At 38.5% G+C, this 21,288-nt stretch overlaps 1 protein-coding gene across 3 annotated transcripts in view; it reads right to left on the bottom strand.

Moving 5' to 3' along the window:
- Nucleotides 1-21,288, bottom strand: part of WAPL (WAPL cohesin release factor) — a 79,695-nt gene that overhangs the window by 26,451 nt on the left and 31,956 nt on the right. For all 3 annotated transcript variants that reach the window (XR_006603278.1, XM_004765782.3, XM_004765781.3), the window contains exon 5: nt 733-828. Coding sequence is in view for 2 of the 3 variants with exons in the window: in XM_004765782.3 (XP_004765839.1) it covers nt 733-828 (96 nt within the window). In the remaining variant the exon portion in view is untranslated. The remainder of the gene's footprint in view (nt 1-732; nt 829-21,288) is intronic.

Genomic DNA, 21,288 nt, shown 5'->3' with positions numbered 1-21,288 from the left:
ACAAAAGAACTTTTAAAGTAAGAATCTGTAATTTGGAGTATAAATAAATAGCCAATATACACAATAATGATCTTATACTAGTAAAGGGAGTTTAATACATTCAACTTTAAGAACACAGGGAACTGTAATTATAATATCTTAGAAAGATCTCTATCCCTAATTTTTTTGTTGTTATAAAGAATTCATTACTTGACAGCTCCAGATGACTGAGGTGTTACCATTAACTTCAAGTATTAATCCATGGTCCTCCCAGTTACTCTGGAGAAAATAATTTGGTAAGAATCTTTTTCAAATGTGTTTTGAATTGAAAGCTATTACTGGAATGCAGGAAAAAGTTCTCTGAAATTAATTACTCAAAGTAATTTCAAACTAACCACTTTGCTACTCTAAGATCTACGTAGGATATAATTCTTAAGATAGCTCTTAATAGCTAATATAAACTTCAAATATGGAATAATTTACCCATAAAACACTAAATATAGTAATTCCGTAAGATATGGGTCAGGAGTAAAATGATCCAGTATTTTTTAAGGCCTTTATCTATAAACTAGTAGCACCAGAATTTCAATAATCCTGTCTACAATCCTCACTTTTCCAAAGAATTAAACTGAAGCTGCTCAATTTTAGTGAGGAAGACCCAAAATAAACTGTTATGGTCAAAGATTTTCAAACTGTGAATAAAGATAGCAACGGCCTAAACAAAAACGATGTTAAAAAGTACAGTTCACTTACTGTAGCACTCTGAGGTTTTACTACTGGTGGCCCAGGTAGCTCTTCTGAGTCTGGATGGTTCCAATGCCTGGCATTATATACAGCTTTTGTAGGAGACTGAAGAAATAAGAAAAAGATCAACTGTTTCCTTATTTTGCATCCTTGAAAGTGTGTCACATTTAATAAAAATCACAAAGAATAACTTGAATACATAAACATGTATCCTAGAGAGAGCAGGATAGACAATATCTGTTTTGTATTCCCACTGTGCTCCTCTGCCTATGGAAGTCACTGTGGTATTCAGCCACAAAAGCAACAATTAGTGCTGTGGGCAACTATTACCAATCTGTACTTACTAATCACTATAGTTAATTCAACATATATTTCATTCTTAATACTACTGGTTCATGCTGCATATTCTTCCAACCATGAAAATAAGGCAACTTATGGAAAGTAAAAGGTCCATAAATATTTTTAAGTGAAACTTTTGGGGCCAGAGGACTACCATTACTAAAAAGTTTTCAAAGTTTTAAAAAAGTATTTATGGAATACAGCCCATATATTATGTAACACAGGGGAATCTAAAGCAGTACTATTTAATAACATATATTATTTCCGCAGCAAAATGTATTCTTATTCACATGAAGTGGGATGTAAACTGCTCCACCTCAGTTCAGGTCAGTGTGCGGACAAACCGTTTAATTTAATATAAATTTAATAAAAATAATTTTCAGTTTTGGGCGCCTGGGTGGCTCAGTTAAGCGTAACTAAGTAATTTAACTCAAGACAGTTAAAGATCAAGACCTCCGCTCAGGTCTCGATCCCAGAGTCCTGGGATGGAGTTCCATATTAGGCTCCCTGCTCTCCCTCAGCTTCTCCCTCTCCTCCCCACTCATTCTAATAAATAAATATATATTTTAAAAAATAATAAAAAGGTGTATGGAGCAATAACTTAAAAAATGATTTTAACACTCTGAATTTCAAATTGAGAATAAAGACCCATAAGCTCCTATAATCAAATCCAAAGATTTAAATCTCTATAAAAAGCACAAAAACCTCACTTTCAAAAGGAGACTGAGACTGAGAACATTTTTTCCATCCTTTACAAAGGTCATGTTAAACTTTGTCCTTTAAGCTTCTTAATGATTTGATCTCCTTAGAGATTTTCTGTTTATAAGAGTATAATAAACAACACACTTTCAGTACTACATGCAAAAAAGTAAGAGTACAAGTGGGGAAACATACTTCAAGACAGGCCAAAAGTCTACATCCATAAAAGTAATCATCTTCCCTTACTAGCCACAGTGAACTCACATAACTGGAATTAAACATCAAAGTTACCTTTTTTCAAATGTTACCTTTAAAATAACCATGTTGTGACATCAAGAATACAGTCTAAACTCCACAAGAATTGGTTTATTAAAAGATAAAGCTTAAAAGATAAAAGATAAAGATAAAGGGCGTCTGGGTGGCTCAGTGGGTTAAAGCCTCTGCCTTCGGCTCAGGTCATGATCCCAGGGTCCTGGGATGGAGCCCTGCATCGGGCTCTCTGCTCAGCGGGGAGCCTGCTTCCTCCTCTCTGCCTACTTGTGATCTGTCTGTCAAATAAATAAATAAAATCTTTAAAAAATAAAAATAAAAGATAGAGCTTAAATGGATTTGTATATTAAATATGTTAGAAAAATCTTAACACTAAAAGAAATCCTACTGTGAAAGTAGAAAAATAAAGTCTCTCACTTGTATTATGTATATAAACCCATTATTCTTATATACCAGGTTTGCATAAAGTGAGGAGACACTGGTAATCTAAAGCAAATTTATGCACCAGGCAATGACTTGATCAAGCCTCTTAAGGCACAGCCACGTAGACTAGACTTAACATAAATTTTAAAACCTAGCTCCCTATTCCTTACTGTTTTTCTCTCAAACATCAGCTATATAATCCCTATGACTGCTAGCTGTTAGGTACCTCACTTAAGCAACTTTAAATATTCAAAGCACACTCATGAGCCCAGGAAGATCAAGGACATTTGAAAAGAACAGGTGCCTCAAAGCTCAAGTGCTTTACTTCTTTTTAAAAAGCACTGATATAGGGCGCCTTGGTGGCTCAATGGGCTAAGCCTCTACCTTCAGCTCAGTTCATGATCCCAGGCCCTCCTGCTCTCTACTCATCGGGGAGCCTGCTTCCCTTTCTCTCTCTGCCTGCCTTTCTGCCAACTGTGCTCTCTGTCAAATAAATAAATAAAACCTTTAAAAAGAATAAAAAATAAAAATAAAAAGCACTGATACAACGCCCCTGGGTGCCTCAGATGGTTAAGAATCTGCCTTCAGCTCAGGTCATGACCTCAGGGTACTGGGAATGAGTCCTAAGGCTCCCTACTCATCGGTGAGTCTGCTTCTGTCTCTCCCTCTCCCACACTTCCCCATTCGCTTTCTCTCTCAAATAAATAAAAACCTTAAAAAAATTAAAATTAAAAAGGATTGATGGGGGGACACACACAAACACACACATACAAAATTGATGTCCCATAATAATCTTAGATAATAAGAAGTTTATCTGATTCCACAGGTAACAAAATGCCAGAGCAAGTCAAGAGTCTAAATTAAATAGACTGCCTTCCAGTTAACTGTGAATGGCAATATACCTAACAAAGCAGATTTAGAAACCAGATGGTCTGTATTAAAATCCAGATAAACCCTGAGTTCTATACTTGTTACTCAACATTTTACTCATCTGTAAAATGCGGTTATTAATAGTACCTACTACAAAGGATTGTTGTGAGAATTAAATGAATATATGTAAAACACTTAGAAGAGTGCCTGAAAGAGTATGTTCTCTATAAGTATTAACTATTATGGGTAATACTACCACTAATAGTTACGTAATGATGTGTAATTCTGAGTCTAGCACCTTCACAAGAAAACTAGAGTATGTGGTCTACTGCAATAAACAAATGAAATAACTGACATAAAAACAAGCTGTTAGCAAGTATTATTATTATAAAAATCAGACGGGGATACATCGTTCTCACTCATTTCAAAAGTCTTTGCCCAAAACATTATCATTGATGAGTATAGATGGAAAAAATCCTCAAGAAAATACTAGAAAACTGAATTCAATAACACAATGAAAGGATTATACACCATAACCAAGCGGGATTTATCACTGGGATGCAAGGATAATTTAACATGAAAATCAACCCATGTAATACATCACATTAACAGAGTAGATGAAATTCTGTCCATCATGACAACTGGATTTAAAAAAAGGATTTGAAAAAAATTCAACACCCTTTCATAATAAAAATAACAAACTAGGAATACGAGGAAATTACCTAAACATAATAAAGGTCATATATTAAACCAGAACTAATATCATACTCAACAGTGAAAAACTGAAAGCTTTTTCTTTAAGAAAAATATATTAACGTATTTTATTTAACATAGTACTAGACATATCAACAAAAGCAATTAGGCAAGAAATAAAAGGTATCCAAACTGGAAAAGAAGTAAAATTCTATCAGTTCACAGATGATATGATCACGTATATAGAAAACTCGATTCCACCAAAAAACCCCATTAGAATATAGTTACTAAAGTTGTAGGATATAAAAATCAACTGCATTTCTATACAACTAACAAAGAATCCAAAAAGGAAATGAAGAAGATCCCATTTACAATAGTATCAAAAGCAAAATAAGAAAGAAACTTTAACAATAAACTTAACTAAGGAAGCAAAAGATTGTACACTGACAGGTACAAAACACTGTTGAAAGAAATTAAAAGGTGAAAAAAAAATGGGAAGACATCTTGTGTTCATGGATTATAAGACTTAATATTGTTAAAATGGTCATACTTCCCAACAGATCTAGAGAACCAATGCAATTCCTATCAAAATCTCAATGGTATTCTTTACAGAAAGAAAAAAAAAAAAGAACCTAAAATTCATATGGAATCACAAGACACTGGGGGCTGGGGGGGGAGAAGACGCTGAAATGCCAAAACAATCTTCACAAAACACAAACTAGAGGCCTACACTTCTTGGTTTCAAAACACCTTATAAAGCAACAGTAATCAAAACAATAGGGTACGGGACGGCTGGGTGGCTCAGTTGGTTAAGCAGCTGCCTTCGGCTCAGGTCATGATCCCAGTGTCCTGGGATCGAGTCCCACATCGGGCTCCTTGCTCAGCGGGGAGCCTGCTTCTCCCTCTGCCTGCTATTCTGTCTGCCTGTGCTCTCTCTCTCCCCCTCTCTCTCTGATAAATAAATAAAATCTTTAAAAAAAAAAAAAAATAGGGTAGAGGATGGCTCAGTGGGTGAAGCCTCTGCCTTTGGCTCTGGTCATGATCTCAGGGTCCTGGGACTGAGCCCTGCATCAGGCTCTCTGCTTGGCAGGGAGCCTGCCCCCCCCGCCCCGCCTCTCTCTGCCTGCCTACTTGTGATCGCTCTCTCCTTGTCAAATAAATAAATAAAATCTTAAGGAAACAAAAAACAAAAAACAAAAAACAGGGGCGCCTGGGTGGCTCAGTAGGTTAAGGCCTCTGCCTTCGGCTCAGGTCATGATCCCAGGGTCCTGGGATCGAGCCCCGCATTGAGCTACCCGCTCAGTGGGGAGCCTGCTTCCCCACCCCCTCTGCCTGCCTCTCTGTTTACTTGTGATCTCTGTCAAATAAATAAATTAAATCTTTAAAAACACAAAAACAAAAAAACGACAACAAACAGTAGGGTACTCGCATAAACAGATCTCAAGACCAATGGAAGAAAACAGAGCCCTGGAACAAATCCACATATATATGGTCAAATGATCTTCACCAAGGGTGCTAAAACTACACAGTGGAGATCATCTCTTCCACACGTGGTGCCGGGAAAACCAGGTTTCACATGCAGAAGAATAAAACTGGACAATTATCTTATACCATAAACAAAAATCAACCCAAAATGGATTAAGGATTTAAACATAAAAGACCTAAAACTGTGAAACACCTTGAAATAAACATGGGAGAAACGTTACATTAACAGTAGTCTTTTTTTTTTTAAGATTTTATTTATTTATTTGACAGAGAGAGATCACAAGTAGGCAGAGAGGCAGGCAGAGAGAAAGGAGGAAGCAGACTCCCTGCTGAGCAGAGAGCCCAACAGTAGTCTTAACAATGACTTCTTGCGTATGACACCAAAAACAGAGGCAAATGCACACACAGACATCAAGCTAAAAAGTTTGCACAGTAGAGGAAACAAGTAAATAGGCAACCTACAAATGGGAGAGACATTTGTAAATGATTTATTTAATAAGGAGTCACTATCCACAGTATAAAAGGAACACCTACAATTCAATAGCAAAACAAAAACAAAAACATGATTAATAGACAAAGGACTTGAAATTTTTCCAAAAAATACACACAAAGGGGGCGCCTGGTTGGCTTGGTGGGTTAAAGCCTCTGCCTTCGGCTCAGGTCATGATCCCAGGGTTCTGTGATCGAGCTCTGCATTGGGCTCTCTGCTCAGTAGGGAGCCTGCTTCTACCTCTCTCTACCTACTTGTGATGTCTGCCTGTCAAATAAATAAATAAAATCTTAAAAAAAAAAAAAAAAAAAGACATACAAAGAACCACAGGTATATGAAAAGATGCCTGACATCAGTAATCATAAGTGACATATAAATTAAGGGGTCCCTGGGTGGGTCAGTAGGCACCCTGTTCAGCAGGGAGTCTGCTTTTCCCTCTCCCTTTGACTCTCCCCTCAGCTTGTGCTCTCTCTCTCTCATATGAATTTAAAAAAAAGGGGGATGCAGTGCCTGGGTGGCTCAGTAGGTTAAGCATCTGCCTTCAGCTCAGGTTATGTTCCCAGGTTCCTGGGGCCAAGCCCCACGTCGGGCTTTCTGCTCAATGGGGAGCTTGCTTCTCCCTGCCTGCTGCTCCCACTACTTGTGCTCTGTCAAATACATAAAATCTTAAAAAGAAAAAAAAAAAGAAAAGAAAAGTGAAATATAAGTCAAAATCTTAATAAAATATCACCTCACACCCATTAGAATAGTCACTATCAAAAAGAACAGAAAATAATTAAGTGTTGGGAAGGATATAGAAAAACTGGAAATCCTGTTACACTGCTGGCAGGAATTTAAATGGTGCAGCCATTACGGAAAACAGCACAGAGGCTCCTCAAAAAAGAATACTCCTATGACCCAGCAATTCTACTTCTGGGCATTCATTAAAAAAAAAAAATCAATCAATCAATCAATCAATCAAGCAGGATCCTGAAGAAGTATCTGCATTTTCATGGTCACTGCAGCATTATTCATAACAGCCAAGAGGTGGAAATATTCAAATACTATTTGAATATTGAAATACTATTCAAACCACAAATGGACAGGGGCACTTGGCTGGCTGGCTCTGTCAGTAAAGCATGTGACTCTAAATTTGAGTCCCACATTGGGTGCAGAGATTACTGTAAAAAAACAAACAAAACAAAAAACCAGGGCACCTGACAGTGTGGTAAACATCCAACTTCAGCTCATGTCATGATCTCAGGGTCCTGGGATCAAGGCCCACATCCGGCTCCCTGCACAAAAAGGAGTCTGCTTCTTATTCTGCCTACTCTCACCAGCTTGTGCTCATACGTTTGCTCCCTCTTTCTCAAATAAATACATAAAATCTTTTTTAAAAATCATAAAAAAAGATAAATGGATAAAGAAAATGTAATATATCCATGCAATAGACTATTCTGCCGTAAAACAGAAGGAAATCCTATCACATGCTACAACATGGATAAACCTGTAGGATGTTATGCTAAATGAAGCAGTCACAGGACTAATACAGCATGATTCCACTTACAGGAGAAACTCATAAAAACAGACAGCAGGGTAGTTGCCAAGGGCTTGGGGGAAGGGGTAAACAGGGGGCTGCTGCTACTCAATGCATATAAAAAATAATCATGCAACAGGAAAAAGTTCTAGAGATTGGTTGTGCAATATTGTGCTTACAGTTAACAATAGTGTACCGTACACATAGAAATTTCCCAAGGGGGGGAGATACCATGTTTTGTTTTTTTACCACAATAAATTCTTTTTCAAAAAGCCCTTAAAGCCTAACAATATACAAAATAACCAAATAACTTATGTTAGAAGGACATAGTCAATGAACTTTGTTTACTCTTGTTGAACAAAGCAATTTAGTAATACTATTATTTTAAACAGTTTTTTTTTTAAGATTTTATTTATTTATTTGACAGAGAGAGATCACAAGTAGGCAGAGAGGCAGGCAGAGAGAGAGGAGGAAGCAGGCTCCCTGCTGAGCAGAGAGCCCGATTCGGGACTCGATCCCAGGACCCTGAGATCATGACCTGAGCCGAAGGCAGCGGTTTAACCCACTGAGCCACCCAGGCGCCCTATTTTAAACAGTTTTGATGCTTTACCACTTTAATGCTTATCTAAAAGAAAGTCAATTCAATTAAAACTTTTCCTTGACTATTATTTCAAGTTCTACATGGTTAATATAGTGTTTATTATAAGGAGGGGGAGGAGATGAAGATAAATCCTACTATCTAAAGATTAAAATGAAAAATAACCCTGGATGTGGTGTGCACACAGATACCCAAGGGGCGCGGGTGGCTAAGGATGACAATGATGGACTCTTGAGCTCTTCCTAAAAATCATTCCAAATTCACATGCACCTAAGTTAATTGTGTATGGAGAGTACACAAAAATACTGTGCTACATGCTAGTGAAAGTGACTGTGTACAGAATCAACTTTTCATGGAAGATGAAAATTAACCTTATCATTCAGCAACCTAGCTAAGTTTTAGCCAGGTGATTCTGACTGTACCATTACACTAGGCTTACCTTTAATGTTAATTTTATTCTGGCTTAAAAAGGAGACATATCATATCAACCAAATTCCTTTTTAGGGTTTTTTTTTTTTTTTGGAAGATTTTATTTATTTATTTGATAGAGATTACAAGTAGTCAAGAGAGGCAGGCAGGGAGAGGAGGAAGCAGGCTCCCTGAGCAGAGAGCCTGATGCAGGGCTTGATCCCAGGACCCTGAGACCATGATCTGAGCCTAAGGCAGAGGCTTTAACCCACTGAGCCACCCAGGCGCCCCCTCCTTTTAAGATTTTTATTTGACAGAAACACAGTGAGAGAGGGAACACAGGCAGGGGGTGTGGGAGAGGGAGTAGCAGGCTTTCCACTGAGCAGGGAGCCCGGATGCCAGGCTCGATCCCAGAACGCTGGGATCGTGATCTGAGTCCCGAAGGCACACGCTTAACGACTGAGTCACCCAGATGCCCCATTAACCAAATTCCTTAATTTTTCCTGGTGTTAAAATATTTGTGGATTCTGTTTGCTCTAATCTCATCTAATGAGAAGAGTACTTAGAACAAAAAAAGTAAGAAAGATCCCTATAACAACATTCTAAAGATCTGGAATTATTTTAGCATATTTCAGTTCTAATCTTAAACATATTATTCTCTTCAACTCTGGGGGGGGGTGACAAACAAGAAAAACCCTAAGTATAACATTACTACAGCTAAAGGTAAAACATGCCAGTAACAGACGTATGGAGCATTTATCTATGACAGAGAACCCAGTTTTCTATGAGAACAATGAATAAAATTGGGGTTTTTACAATTGTAATGCCAAGTCCATGCTTAACAGATTGGCTTACTGAATCACAATTATAAAACAGAGGAAAGAAGAACTGCTTCACCAAAAGCTAAGAAGAAATGACAATATTATGCTGTCTTTCACTGAACTGGCCCCTAAAAGGGAAAAAAAAATAATTGGAATAACTGCTTTTAAGCCATATGAATTTTTTTTTTTTAAGATTTTTATTTATTTATTTGACAGAGAGAAATCACAAGTAGATGGAGAGGCAGGCAGAGAGAGAGAGAGGGAAGCAGGCTCTCCGCTGAGCAGAGAGCCCGATGCGGGACTCGATCCCAGGACTCAGATCATGACCTGAGCCGAAGGCAGCGGCTTAACCCACTGAGCCACCCAGGCGCCCCGAATTTTTTTTTTTAAAGTACCAAATTTACTTCTGAGTTTTAAAGAAAACTATGTACTAAATGAGATAAATATAGTAAGCTGATTAGAATTCATCTAGCATTACCCACACAAGGATAACATGAGAAGAGAATAGCACTCTTACCAGTAATTCAATCAGCATACTCTACAACTATATGAGTTCTGAAAGAAATGGTTAATATGGCTACATTGAGACACAAGCTATTGCAGTGATGACAATGAGACCTGTTAACATTTTCTGTTAGGCTCACGGAGTAGAGTGGAAGTAATAAGATTTTTCAGTACTAGAAACAATTAAGAAATAATACTTCTAGATCATTTGCCAAAACAGCCGTCACTGTACTTGTACAATTTGACTTTTAGGGCCCTAACGAAATTGGATCCCAAAGATTACAGGTGTAGAGTTTTTGAAGTATGTCCATATTCAAGTACAGATCAAAGAAGCCCAACCAAAATAACTCTGGACTGACAGTGACAACTGGACTGAACTAATAAAGTTCTTTTTAAAAGGGCTATTTTGAAGATTATGATTCAAACTTTGGAGGAGCTATGATGATAAGCAGTGGAAGGAATCACATGTAAAATTCCTTAAATAAAAATTTATTGATTTAAAAAGTTTTAAGGAGTTTTAAAAAAGATGGGTAGCAGAAGCAGAGGGAGTTTGCGGGAGAAAGTTTTACCAAGATTAGGATAACTTTTAGCTCTTTAGAACTTTCTTTTAAGCTTAAGTATATAATCTCAAATTGTACCACCCTATGACAAAAAAAATTTTTAATAATTTGTTAAATATTCAAACTATTAAATTATTTAAGGGAAAAATGCAGACATCCTTAAACTAAAATCAGAATGTACTGCTAAAAACAAGACATTTAGAATAGGTTAATACAGAATAGATTAATACAGAGCACTACAAAGAGAACGTAATCCACATGTACAAGAGAGAAAGAACGGAAAATCTTTTCTGCCTTCTTAAGTTAAAGTCCAGAAATAAACCTTTTAAATAAATGGGCTGCTATTTTTATGAAAAATTTGTTAATTTCTATCTACATGAAGAACAATGCATACCACCATTCAGTTTGTGAACATAACTTCAAAGTAATTTGGTAGCAACGATTTTATAGATGCAAGCCACTGCCACGTAAGAATCTGAAGTAACGGGGCACCTGGGTGGCTCAGTGGGTTAAGCCTCTGCCTTCGGCTCAGGTCATGATCCCAGGGTCCTGGGATCGAGCCCCTCGTTGGGCTCTCTGCTCAGCAAGGGAGTCTGCTTGTCCCTCACTCTGCACCCCTGCTTGTGCTGCTCTCTCTCCCTCTCTCAATAAAGTCTTAAGAACAAATGAAGGGAGGGAGGAAGGAAGAAAGGAAAAAAAGAAGGAAAGTAAGAAAGAAGCCAAAGAATAATAAAAAGATGAATATAATCCTAGTATGGCCAATTTTACAAGTGGGAAGTGTTAAGAACATATTTATTTATAAGCTGAAATTAAATTTTGCTAGTACCCTATCAAAAACAAATGAAAGAAAATTTTGATTTTTTTTAATTTATTTATTTGACAGAGAGATCACAAGTAGGCAGAGAGGCAGGCAGAGAGAGAGAGAGGAGGAAGCAGGCTCCCTACTGAGCAGAGAGCCCGATGCGGGGCTCGAACCCAGGACCCTGGGATCATGACCTGAGCCGAAGGCAGAGGCTTTAACCCACTGAGCCACCCAGGCGCACCGAAAATTTTGATTTTTTTAAACTAATTTCTACACCCAATGTGGGGCTCAAACTCATGACCCTGAGATCAAGAGTCCTGTGCTCTTCCAACTAAGCCAGCCAGGCACCCCAACAAATGAAAAATTTAATAGCAATACCTACTTGGCTGAGATACAGAAAAAAATTAAAACATAACCCATATGTGACCCTGGGTGACAAGGATTTTCTACTTTTAATGGTCCTTACTGAAAAGTAAAGGGGCTACTGTCAACCATTTCTGCCAGGCTTTTAAGAATCTCCAAGTTCTGGGGCGCCTGGGTGGCTCAGTGGGTTAAGCCTCTGCCTTCGGCTCAGGTCATGATCCCAGGGGCCTGGGATCGAGTCCCGCATTGGGCTCTCTGCTCAGCAGGGAGCCTGCTTCTCCTCATCTCTCTCTCTGTCTGTCTCTCTGCCTATTTGTGATCTCTCTCTCTCTGTCAAATAAATAAATAAAATCTTAAAAAAAAAAAAAGAATCTCCAAGTTCTATTTGCAGTAGGCCTACGAAATCCATCACACACAAAAAAAAGGCTTAAATTCTGATTTTACCTCCTTCTACTCCTTACGGTTTCTTTCTTTAAGATTTTAGTTATTTATTTCAGAGAAAGAGAGATCACAAGTAGGCAGAGAGGTGGGGGGCGGGAAGCAGGCTCCTCGCTGAGCAGAGAGCCTGATACAGGGCTCAATCCCAGAACCCTGAGACCATGACCTGAGCCAAAGACAGAGGCTTAACCCACTGAGCCACCCAGGTGCCCCCTCCTTACTGTTTAACATATTTCCTCATCTATTTTTAATCTGGTTTTGGAAAAACCAAATGTCCATTTCTCAAATGTTTTTTATATGGGCAATACAGAAATCATAACTAAGCATATATAGACAAAATTGTATTTCAATTCTAAAATGAAATTCCAGATCAAGTCAAGTTAAAATTAAGGAGAGAAGAAAAGAGAACAATAGAAACAAAAATGGATCATTAGTTTTGGAGGAAATCCTTATATTCTTAAGTCCTCGTGAAGGGAAAAAAAAGGGGATATAGAACATAATGATTATCATTAACACATATATGAATCTAGGATTTCCATTTCTGGGTATGATTTTGTAACAGGGACCAAATTCACTTTTCAATCTGAAAATAAAGTGTGGGAAAAAAATTCTATGAAACAGCTTCCAGAAAATGGACATCAGAGAGCATAGCACAATGATCCCTGAGAGGGCAAAAATATGAAGTCAGTCCTATAATTGCCTGAGTTTCCAGGCAATAACACAGGAAGGGAGAATTCACAGTTCAACCAGCAGCAGTCTCTCTTCTGAAATGGAACCAGGAAGATGAAGGCAGTAGGCAGTTTTGTAGAGCACGATATCAGAGGAGAAAGCTGCTCAAAGTACTTTGGATATACAGAGGGTCCCCATCAAGTATGTAGTGAGTAATGATGAGCGAATGTGTAAAGAAAAAATACCTGAAGCAAGGGAATGAACTTCCCCCCAGAAGAGCAAGGAAACAATCCCTCAACTGTTCTTTCCCAGAACTGCAAAAAATTCATGTTCCCACTAGCTATAGTGGAATAAGAGTAAGTCAAATCTTAAAGGGAGGGCATGTGGGTGGCTCAGTTGGTTGGGCAAATGATTTTGGATCAGGTCATAATTGTGGAGTCCCAGGATCGAGTCCCAACACTGGGCTCCCTGATCAGAAGGAATTCTGCTTCTCCCTCGGATCCTGCCCCTTCTCATGCTCTCTCTCTCAAAAAAATAAACAAAATCTTTAAAACAAAACAAAATGAAATAAATCTCATAAGGGAAATATCCAATACCTAACAAAGCAAAAGCCTCTATGACTAGGATTCTATCAAAAATTAATAGGCATACATTCTCACCTGGAGGATCTAAGTTATTTTGAAGAGATACACAGCTTCAAAAAGAGTTTCTTGACACAACCTCCCATAATTACTTTAACTTCATGGTTTCAAGTAAATTGGATCCCTGGACCCACTTTGTAGCCCAAGCCGTTATATGGATCCCTTTACAGACAATACCACTTTGCTCTGAGCCTCTCAAACACTGTTCCACTTAAATTTCACCACTTAAACTCCTCTATCCACCCAAAATCCTACAAAACCTTTTCTTTGATAAGATGTCCCCTCACTCCTCTGGTGTGCAGTATGCTTTTTTACAATAAATAAATTTATTTATTGTATAAATAATAAATTTAATAAATAAATTTATTTATTATTTATAATAAATTTATTACAATAAATAAATAAATTTTACCAGCTGACTTTTGGTTGACTGAGGTAGGATAAGTTTAATTGGAGTACCAAAAGGAAACAGAGACAAAAGTATCTGAAGAATACTGGCTGAGGGGCGCCTGGGTGGCTCAGTGGGTTAAAGCCTCTGCCTTCAGCTCAGGTCATGATCTCAGGGTCCTGGGATCGAGCCCCGCATCGGGGTCTCTGCTCAGCAAGGAACCGGCTTCCTCCTCTCACTCTGCCTGCCTTTCTGCCTACTTGTGATCTGTCAAATAAATAAATAAAATCTTCAAAAAAAAAAAATACTGGCTGAAATTTTTACAAATTTTATAGGCTTACCAATCATTAAATATTAAAGATATATTCAGTACTAAATATTCTTTGCTAAAAGATACCTCCAAGAATCCTAAAAATAAACATTATGAACTCTATGTCTCATACACTGAGAATGTGAAGGTAAACAAAAACATGGTCATCATCCTCAAAAAATTATACATCTTATGTTAATCTGTGGTCATCATTAGCATGAAGTCATCAGAGTATCAAGAAAACAAAGCTGGGGCCCCTGGGTGGCTCAGTTGTTAAGTGTCTGCTTCGGCTCAGGTCATGTTCTTGGGGTCCTGGGATCAAGCCCCACATTGGGTTCCTGTTCAGCCAGAAGCCTGCTTCTCCCTCTCATCTTCCGCTTGCTTGTGTTCCCTCTCTCACTATGTCCCTCTTTGTCAAATAAAAAACAAAGAAACAAACAAAAAACAAACTTAAAAAAAAAAGAAAAGTCTAGGGGCACCTGGGGAGCTCAGTTGGTTAGGCACTTGACGTTGATTACAGCTCATGGCATGATCTTAGGGTCGTGGGATTGAGCCCCATGTCACACTCCACACTCAGTGGAGTCTACTTGAGATTCTCTCTCTCCCTCTGCTCGCTGCACCCCCCCACCACTCACATGCATGCACTCTCCCTAAAATAGATAAATAAGTCTTTTAAAAAAAAGAAAGAAAGGAAAAGAAAGTTTAGTGAGTTTTCTGGATTTCTGAATCCTGAGCAATTCTAAATAAAATGTGTTACAAAATGGAAATACAGGGGCACCTGTGTGGCTCAGTGGATTAAAATTCTGCCTTTGGCTCAGGTCATGATCCTGGGGTCCTGGGATTGAGACCTGCCATCAGGCTCCCTGCTCAGTGGGGAGTATGCTTCTTCTACTCCTTCCCCCTATTTGTGATCTCTCTCCCTCTCAAATAAATAAATTAAATATAAACTTTAAAAAATGGAAAAACAGGGGCGCCTGGGTGGCTCAGTGGGTTGAGCCGCTGCCTTCGGCTCAGGTCATGGTCTCGGGGTCCTGGGATCGAGTCCCGCATCGGGCTCTCTGCTCAGCAGGGAGCCTGCTTCCTTCTCTCTCTCTCTGCCTGCCTCTCAATGTACTTGTAATTTCTCTCTGTCAAATAAATAAATAAAATATTTAAAAAAAAAAAAAGGAAAAACAAATTCCAAAAAATAAGTACGCTAATAAATGCAGGTACATACTCTTTGGCAAACTGTCAAATACATGTCAAAGTTCTCAGGCTCTTGATTAACCTATGGCTTCATTGCCTCATTTCAAACTTCATTTTCTGGGGAAATCAGTTATAAAAAATATTTTGAACCTTCAAACGTTAAAGGAGCTTGAATTAAAGAAAATGGAAAAGATTAATAGTACTTTCGTTCCTTATTAAAACCCTTCTGGGGTCCCTAGGTGGCTCAGCTGGTTAAGCCTCTGAGTCTTGATTTGTGCTCAGGTTATGATTCCAGGGTTGTGAGATAGAGCCCTGTATCAGGCTCCACACTCAGCAGGAGTCTCCACACTCTCTCCCCTTCCCCCTCTATGGCTCACGGGCACGCACCCTCTAATAAATCCATCCATCTTTTTTTTTTAAATATTTTATTTACTTATTTGAGAGAGAGAGCGCGCAAGAATGTACAAGCCAGGGGTAGAGGGAGGGAGAAGCAGACTCCCCACTGAGCAGGGAGCCCAACGTGGGGCTGGATCCCAGGACCCCAAGATCATGACCTAAGCCTAAGGCAGATGCTTACCTGACTGAGCCACCCAGGCACTCCAGTAACTAAATCTTTAAAAGAAAAAATCCTTTAAAAAAAAACAAAAAACAAAAAACCCACAAAACCTTTAAAACAAATAAATAAATAAAGTAAGAAAATACCTCCTAAGAATTAATCAAGAAAATAATTCACATTTTCCCAAGTCTTTACATTATTCATCAACAATTTAAGTACCTCGTTTACTATTTAAGTTAAATTCTATCTATATAAAGAGCTGACAGGGGCCTCCTGGGTGGCTCAGTTGGTTGAGCGCCTGACTTCAACTCGTTATGATCTCAGGGTCCTGGGACTGAAACCCACGTATGGCTCTGCACTCAGCTGAGACTCTGCTTGTTTCTCTCTCTCTCCCTCTGTCCCCACTTGTGTTCTCTGTATCTCTCTTTTTCAAATAAAACCTTTAAAAACCAAAACAAAAGATGACAGATGCTTCTGCTCTGAAATAAACACACTTGAGGAAATATTAAAGACTACCCAAAAGTTTCCACAGGAGGAAAAACATTCTTCCTCACCAGACAGCCTTTTAAAGACACATTCTTTTTTTTATTTTCCAGCAGCAAGCACAGTGAAAACCAAGTAGTATACATTGAATAAAAACAGGGACGTCTGGGTGGCTCAGTCAGTAAAGTGTCTGCCTTCAACTTGGGCCCTGATCTCAGGGTGCTCGGATTGAGTCCAACATGGGGCTCTATGCTCCAAGCAGGAGCCTGCTTCCCCCTCTGCCTGCTGCTCCCCCTGCTTGTGCTCTCTCTGACAAATAAATAAAACCTTGAAAAAGACAAAAAAAAAAATCACAAAGAAAAGCCAACTAAAACTGAGCCTCTTCCAAACCCTGGATCAGCAAGAATATGTTCAAGCTTCAACAACTCTCTGTATCAATAACTGAGGAGCTAGCTATAAATGGGTAGCTGTGGCTTTTTACTTGCACAATTTGGGCAGTTTCAATAGCAAACCAATGGCTAGAGTCTCCCCCGCTCCCCAACACCGCCCCGCCCAGGCTGCACAGGTTATCTCAGGTTTCTAGTCCAAGAGATGTAGTAAATTTCATACTGCCATCTTGAAGACTAGATCCCAGGACGGTCAGTGGGTAAAATAATATGATGAAAAAATAAGCTGCTTCATGAGAATGAGTTAACTGCTAAACAAGGATACTGTGAAGGAACATCTGCTCTTGGGTAGGAGCTGGGACTACTTGTCCTTTAAAATCTCTTTAATTGTAGGGTGCCTGGGTGGCTCAGTGGGTTAAGGCTTCTGCCTTCCACTCAGGTCATAATTTCAAGGTCCTGGGATCAAGTCCCACATCAGGGTCTCTGCACAGGAGGGAGCCTGTTTCCTTCTCTCCCTCTCTGCCTGCCTCTCTGCCTACTTGTGATATCTCTCTCTCTGTCAAATAAATAAATAAAATCTTTAAAATCTCTTTAATTGTAAGACTTTGTTTTTAAGATATACAATTCATTTTATGAAACAAAAAAATGAGTTTATAAAACTATAAAGTTATACTTAACTTTAAAACTGCAGCTTTATGTAATCTTAATACAACTAATATATAACCATGATTTACAGTGATAATCTAATTTTAATTCAATTATCCAGAAGCCCACTAACTAGTGTCATACTGAATGAAAGAAAGGAGAAAAAAAAAATAAAGCCCAGAATGTTCCCCGAGAGTCAGACAAAAGATAGTGCCAGATGGGCCCAACACTACACTACAGGAAAATTATAAAAATGAAAATATAAATATTTGAGAATTGAAATGGAGACTGACAAATATGATTTATTTCATCAGTGACCCAGCAGCAATCTTAACTAGCAAAATAAGATGGCCAAAGTCCTAGATAATATATAACCCTCCAAGCACCAAAAAATTAAGATGATTACACAGATAACGCCTTAAGAAAGAGAGCAGAAAAGCAGTCGAAGGAAACCTAGAAATCAAGTAAAAAGCACTGAAGGCAAAAAAAAAAAAAATGATCTAAGTGTATCAGCACATATATGACAACCACAAATAACAATTCAAGGAAACTATGCCTAGCTAACAAAAATAGGGTAGCACTTTTTACTTTTTTTTAGAGGGAGCACAAGCAGGGAGAGCAGCAAGTAGTGGGAGAAGCTGGCCCCCTGCTGAGCAAGGAGCCCTGCAGGACTCAATCCAGGACCTTGGGATCAGGACCCTGAGAGCATTACCCCAGCTAAAGGCAGATGCTTAACTGACTGGGCCACCCAGGCACCCCAGGATAGCATTTTTTAAAGAGGAATAAAAAATTTTCAAGAAAAAAAGGCATCAAAATTGCCAAATGACCAATAAAACCATATAGTGAAACAGGCTTTGTTTTTAAAAATATTTTATTTATTTATTTATGTATTTGACAGACAGCGAGAGAGGGAATACAAGCAGGGGGAATGGGAGAGGAGAAGCAGGCTTCCCCTCGAGCAGGGAGCCTGATGTGGGGCTCGATCCCAGGACACTGGGATCACGACCTGAGCCGAAGGCAAAGGCTTATTAACCCAATGAGCCACCCAGGGACCCCGAGAAACAGGCATTTAAATACATATATGTCCCAACCTAATCCCTCACACTCTTATCTTTAATTTTCTCCCTAGCAAGTTACAACTTTTCTGACCATTTCACTGTTTTGTTTTTGTTTGTTTGTTTTTAAGATTTTATTTGAGAAAGAAGGAGAAAGAAAGTGCAGGGGAAGGAGCAGAGGGGGAGGGATAAGCAGACTCCATGCTGAACACAGAGCCCAACAGAAGCTTGATCTCACAACACTGAGATCATGACCTGAGCCAAAATCAAGAGTCAGGATGCTTAACCGACTGAGCTACCTAGGTACCCTCAATACATTCTTACCAGAAGTTTTCCTCACCCTTCTCATCTTGCTGCCATATGTGTTCTCCTAGACAACCCCTGATCCTATTATGAACAACTCTTTTCTGTATCCCTGGTTACGTGCTGGGGAAGATTATTAGAGCAGCATGCTTTAAAATGTTAATGTTTTCTAACATGGAGAGGCTGGGAGAGGGAAGAGGGACCTCTTGGCTACTTGCACTAAAACAGAGATGGCCTGTGTGGTCAGGAAACTGGGTATATACATGAGGATTGAAAAAATAAATACACTGAGGATAATGGGACCAGAGCGCTCACTATCAGCAAAGGGAAAATGTGGAAAGGCTAGAATAAAACATGGTGAGAGGTTATCAGTGTGAATTCATGGCTCTAGATATAGATACAAAATATGTGTGTGTGAGACAGATGCATATATTTACATACTTCCTAGCTCTGTGAACTCAAAGAAGGCCTAGAAGGAATGACAATGTAGAATAAGTGACCATACCTAGTCACCAGACCTTCATTTCTTTGTTTTTAAATTTTTTAAAGCTTTAGTTATTCAAGTCCTCTCTATGCCCAACATGGTGCTCAAACTCAGGACCCTAGACCTTTATTTCTAAATACCATTTTCCACTAAAAGAAAACAGGGGTCCTTAGATAAATGCTTGATTCCAGGGCTGGGAAGGTATATGATGAATACTGAACATTTCAATATGCCATTAAGTAAAGAAATTCAACAACTGGACACATCAAAAAGCAGTCTGAAGAAACATCCAAATGCCAAATCTAAGAAAACTGGGCATTGAAAGAATGATATTATCATTTAATAGTATTTAACAAATGATTGAATGAAACAGGAATCCGTGTTCATATGGAGATAAAGAAATGATACATAAATATAAACATATAAATACACACAGTCTTACAGAGAAAAAGATCCGCCTTAAAGTAGAAGGCCAACTGCTAATAACTGCAGAAAGAATGCCATAAATAGGAAAAAACATCCAACAACCATCATAGTAAAAAACTGATTTGGGCAAGAATGCTAAAACTAGTGGGTGAAACTTTGAGGAAAGCTGAGGAACCTGACAGACACCAAAGGATCAGTTAACATCAATAGTAATGGTACAAAGTGGCCAACTGTGTGCCACCTGATATGATGCAATGAGAACTCAGCATGTCTTCTGTGGTACTTCCAACAAATACATATAACCTAAATCACACATATATTGAGGGGCAACTACAAATACCAGCAGATCCTAACACTTTAAAGATGTCAAAGTCATGGAAAGACCAGGAAAGACACAGATGTTCCACACTGAAGGAGAGTTGAGACTTGTCACAATTAAACACAACATGTGATTCTGGACTGGAGCACGGGCTCTTTATTTGGGAGAGAGGAGGGTTATCTTATGCCATAAAACCATTATTGAAGCAATTGGTAAAATATGAATGGGATCTATGGCCTAGACTATTTTATCAATGTCAAACCAATTTCCTGTGTTGATGGGACTGCTGCTGCTATAGAGTAAAGTGCTCTTGTGTTTAGAAAGTACAGACTAAGAGATTATGGAGTAATGGACATCAAGTCTGCAACATGATTCTCAAGACACACAAACACAGCAATGTATGGGAGGGAAGTCCACTTTGACCCCCACAAGACATTCACAATGTCCACAGACATTTTTGGTTGAAGCAACTGGTGGTGGGGTTTTTTGGGGGGTTAGGGGGAGCAAGTTCTATTAGCATCTAATAGGTAGAGGCCACATGTGTTGCTAAATATTCTCCAATTTACAAGGGCCAACCCCACAATAAAGATTTATTCAGTCCAAAATATCTACAGTATTGGAGCTAAGAAAGCCTGACAGGTAGGGAAGGAAATTGTTGCCACCCCAAGCCAAGGGCTACCTCTTTGCACAGAAAGGAGGTCATTAGTGTCTTTAAATCTAATCAGATTAGAGAAGACCTAGATACTCCCACTGACCTATCAGCAACATGATGCTGTTTCTATTATAATGGAGAACTAGAACAACTGCTGAGAACATTTCCTACACCCACGTACTTAACCCCCCCTTCTTTTTTCTCTGGAGATTTGGGGGTAACCTACATAAAAATTCCTTTGAGAAATGAGCTTATCTATGTTTTTTTTTGCACAGATAACAAAATTCCTAATTTCTTATATATAAAACATCTATCATTTCCATTATATTAATTTATATCATTTAAATGCTTAAAATTTTAACCTATTTATTTCCTCTATTCCTTTACACTCATCAAAACTCAATAGGCAAAATTTCTTTTTCTGTTTCTCAATGGCTTTCTGAAGTAGTCTTTTAGTGTCTTAAAGGCAAATGGATGACCTATTTCCTATGAGCTATTTTATACTGCTTAACTTCTTGTTGCTCTCTTCCTGAAGTAGGCTTCTAAATTCTTTACCTACATATTTCTGTGAGGGTACATATTTTCCACGGGATCTAAAACATTATTATTTTTATTAAAGTACAATAACACTTGGGTCAAAGTTTCATTTTTGAAAATTACCCACCTAAGTATTACTAACATATGTAAAGAAATTCTGATAAATTCTCACTTAAAATATTTTGGCAAATATTTCAGTAGGAGGTTAAAAAGGAAACTGAAACACTTAAGTGTTTTCTTCAGGAAA

Source organism: Mustela putorius, unplaced genomic scaffold (genome assembly GCF_011764305.1).
Source record: "Mustela putorius furo isolate JIRA1106 unplaced genomic scaffold, ASM1176430v1.1 tig00003909_pilon_pilon_pilon, whole genome shotgun sequence".
NCBI lineage: Eukaryota > Metazoa > Chordata > Mammalia > Carnivora > Mustelidae > Mustela > Mustela putorius.
This window is presented reverse-complemented; position numbering and strand designations above follow the sequence as displayed.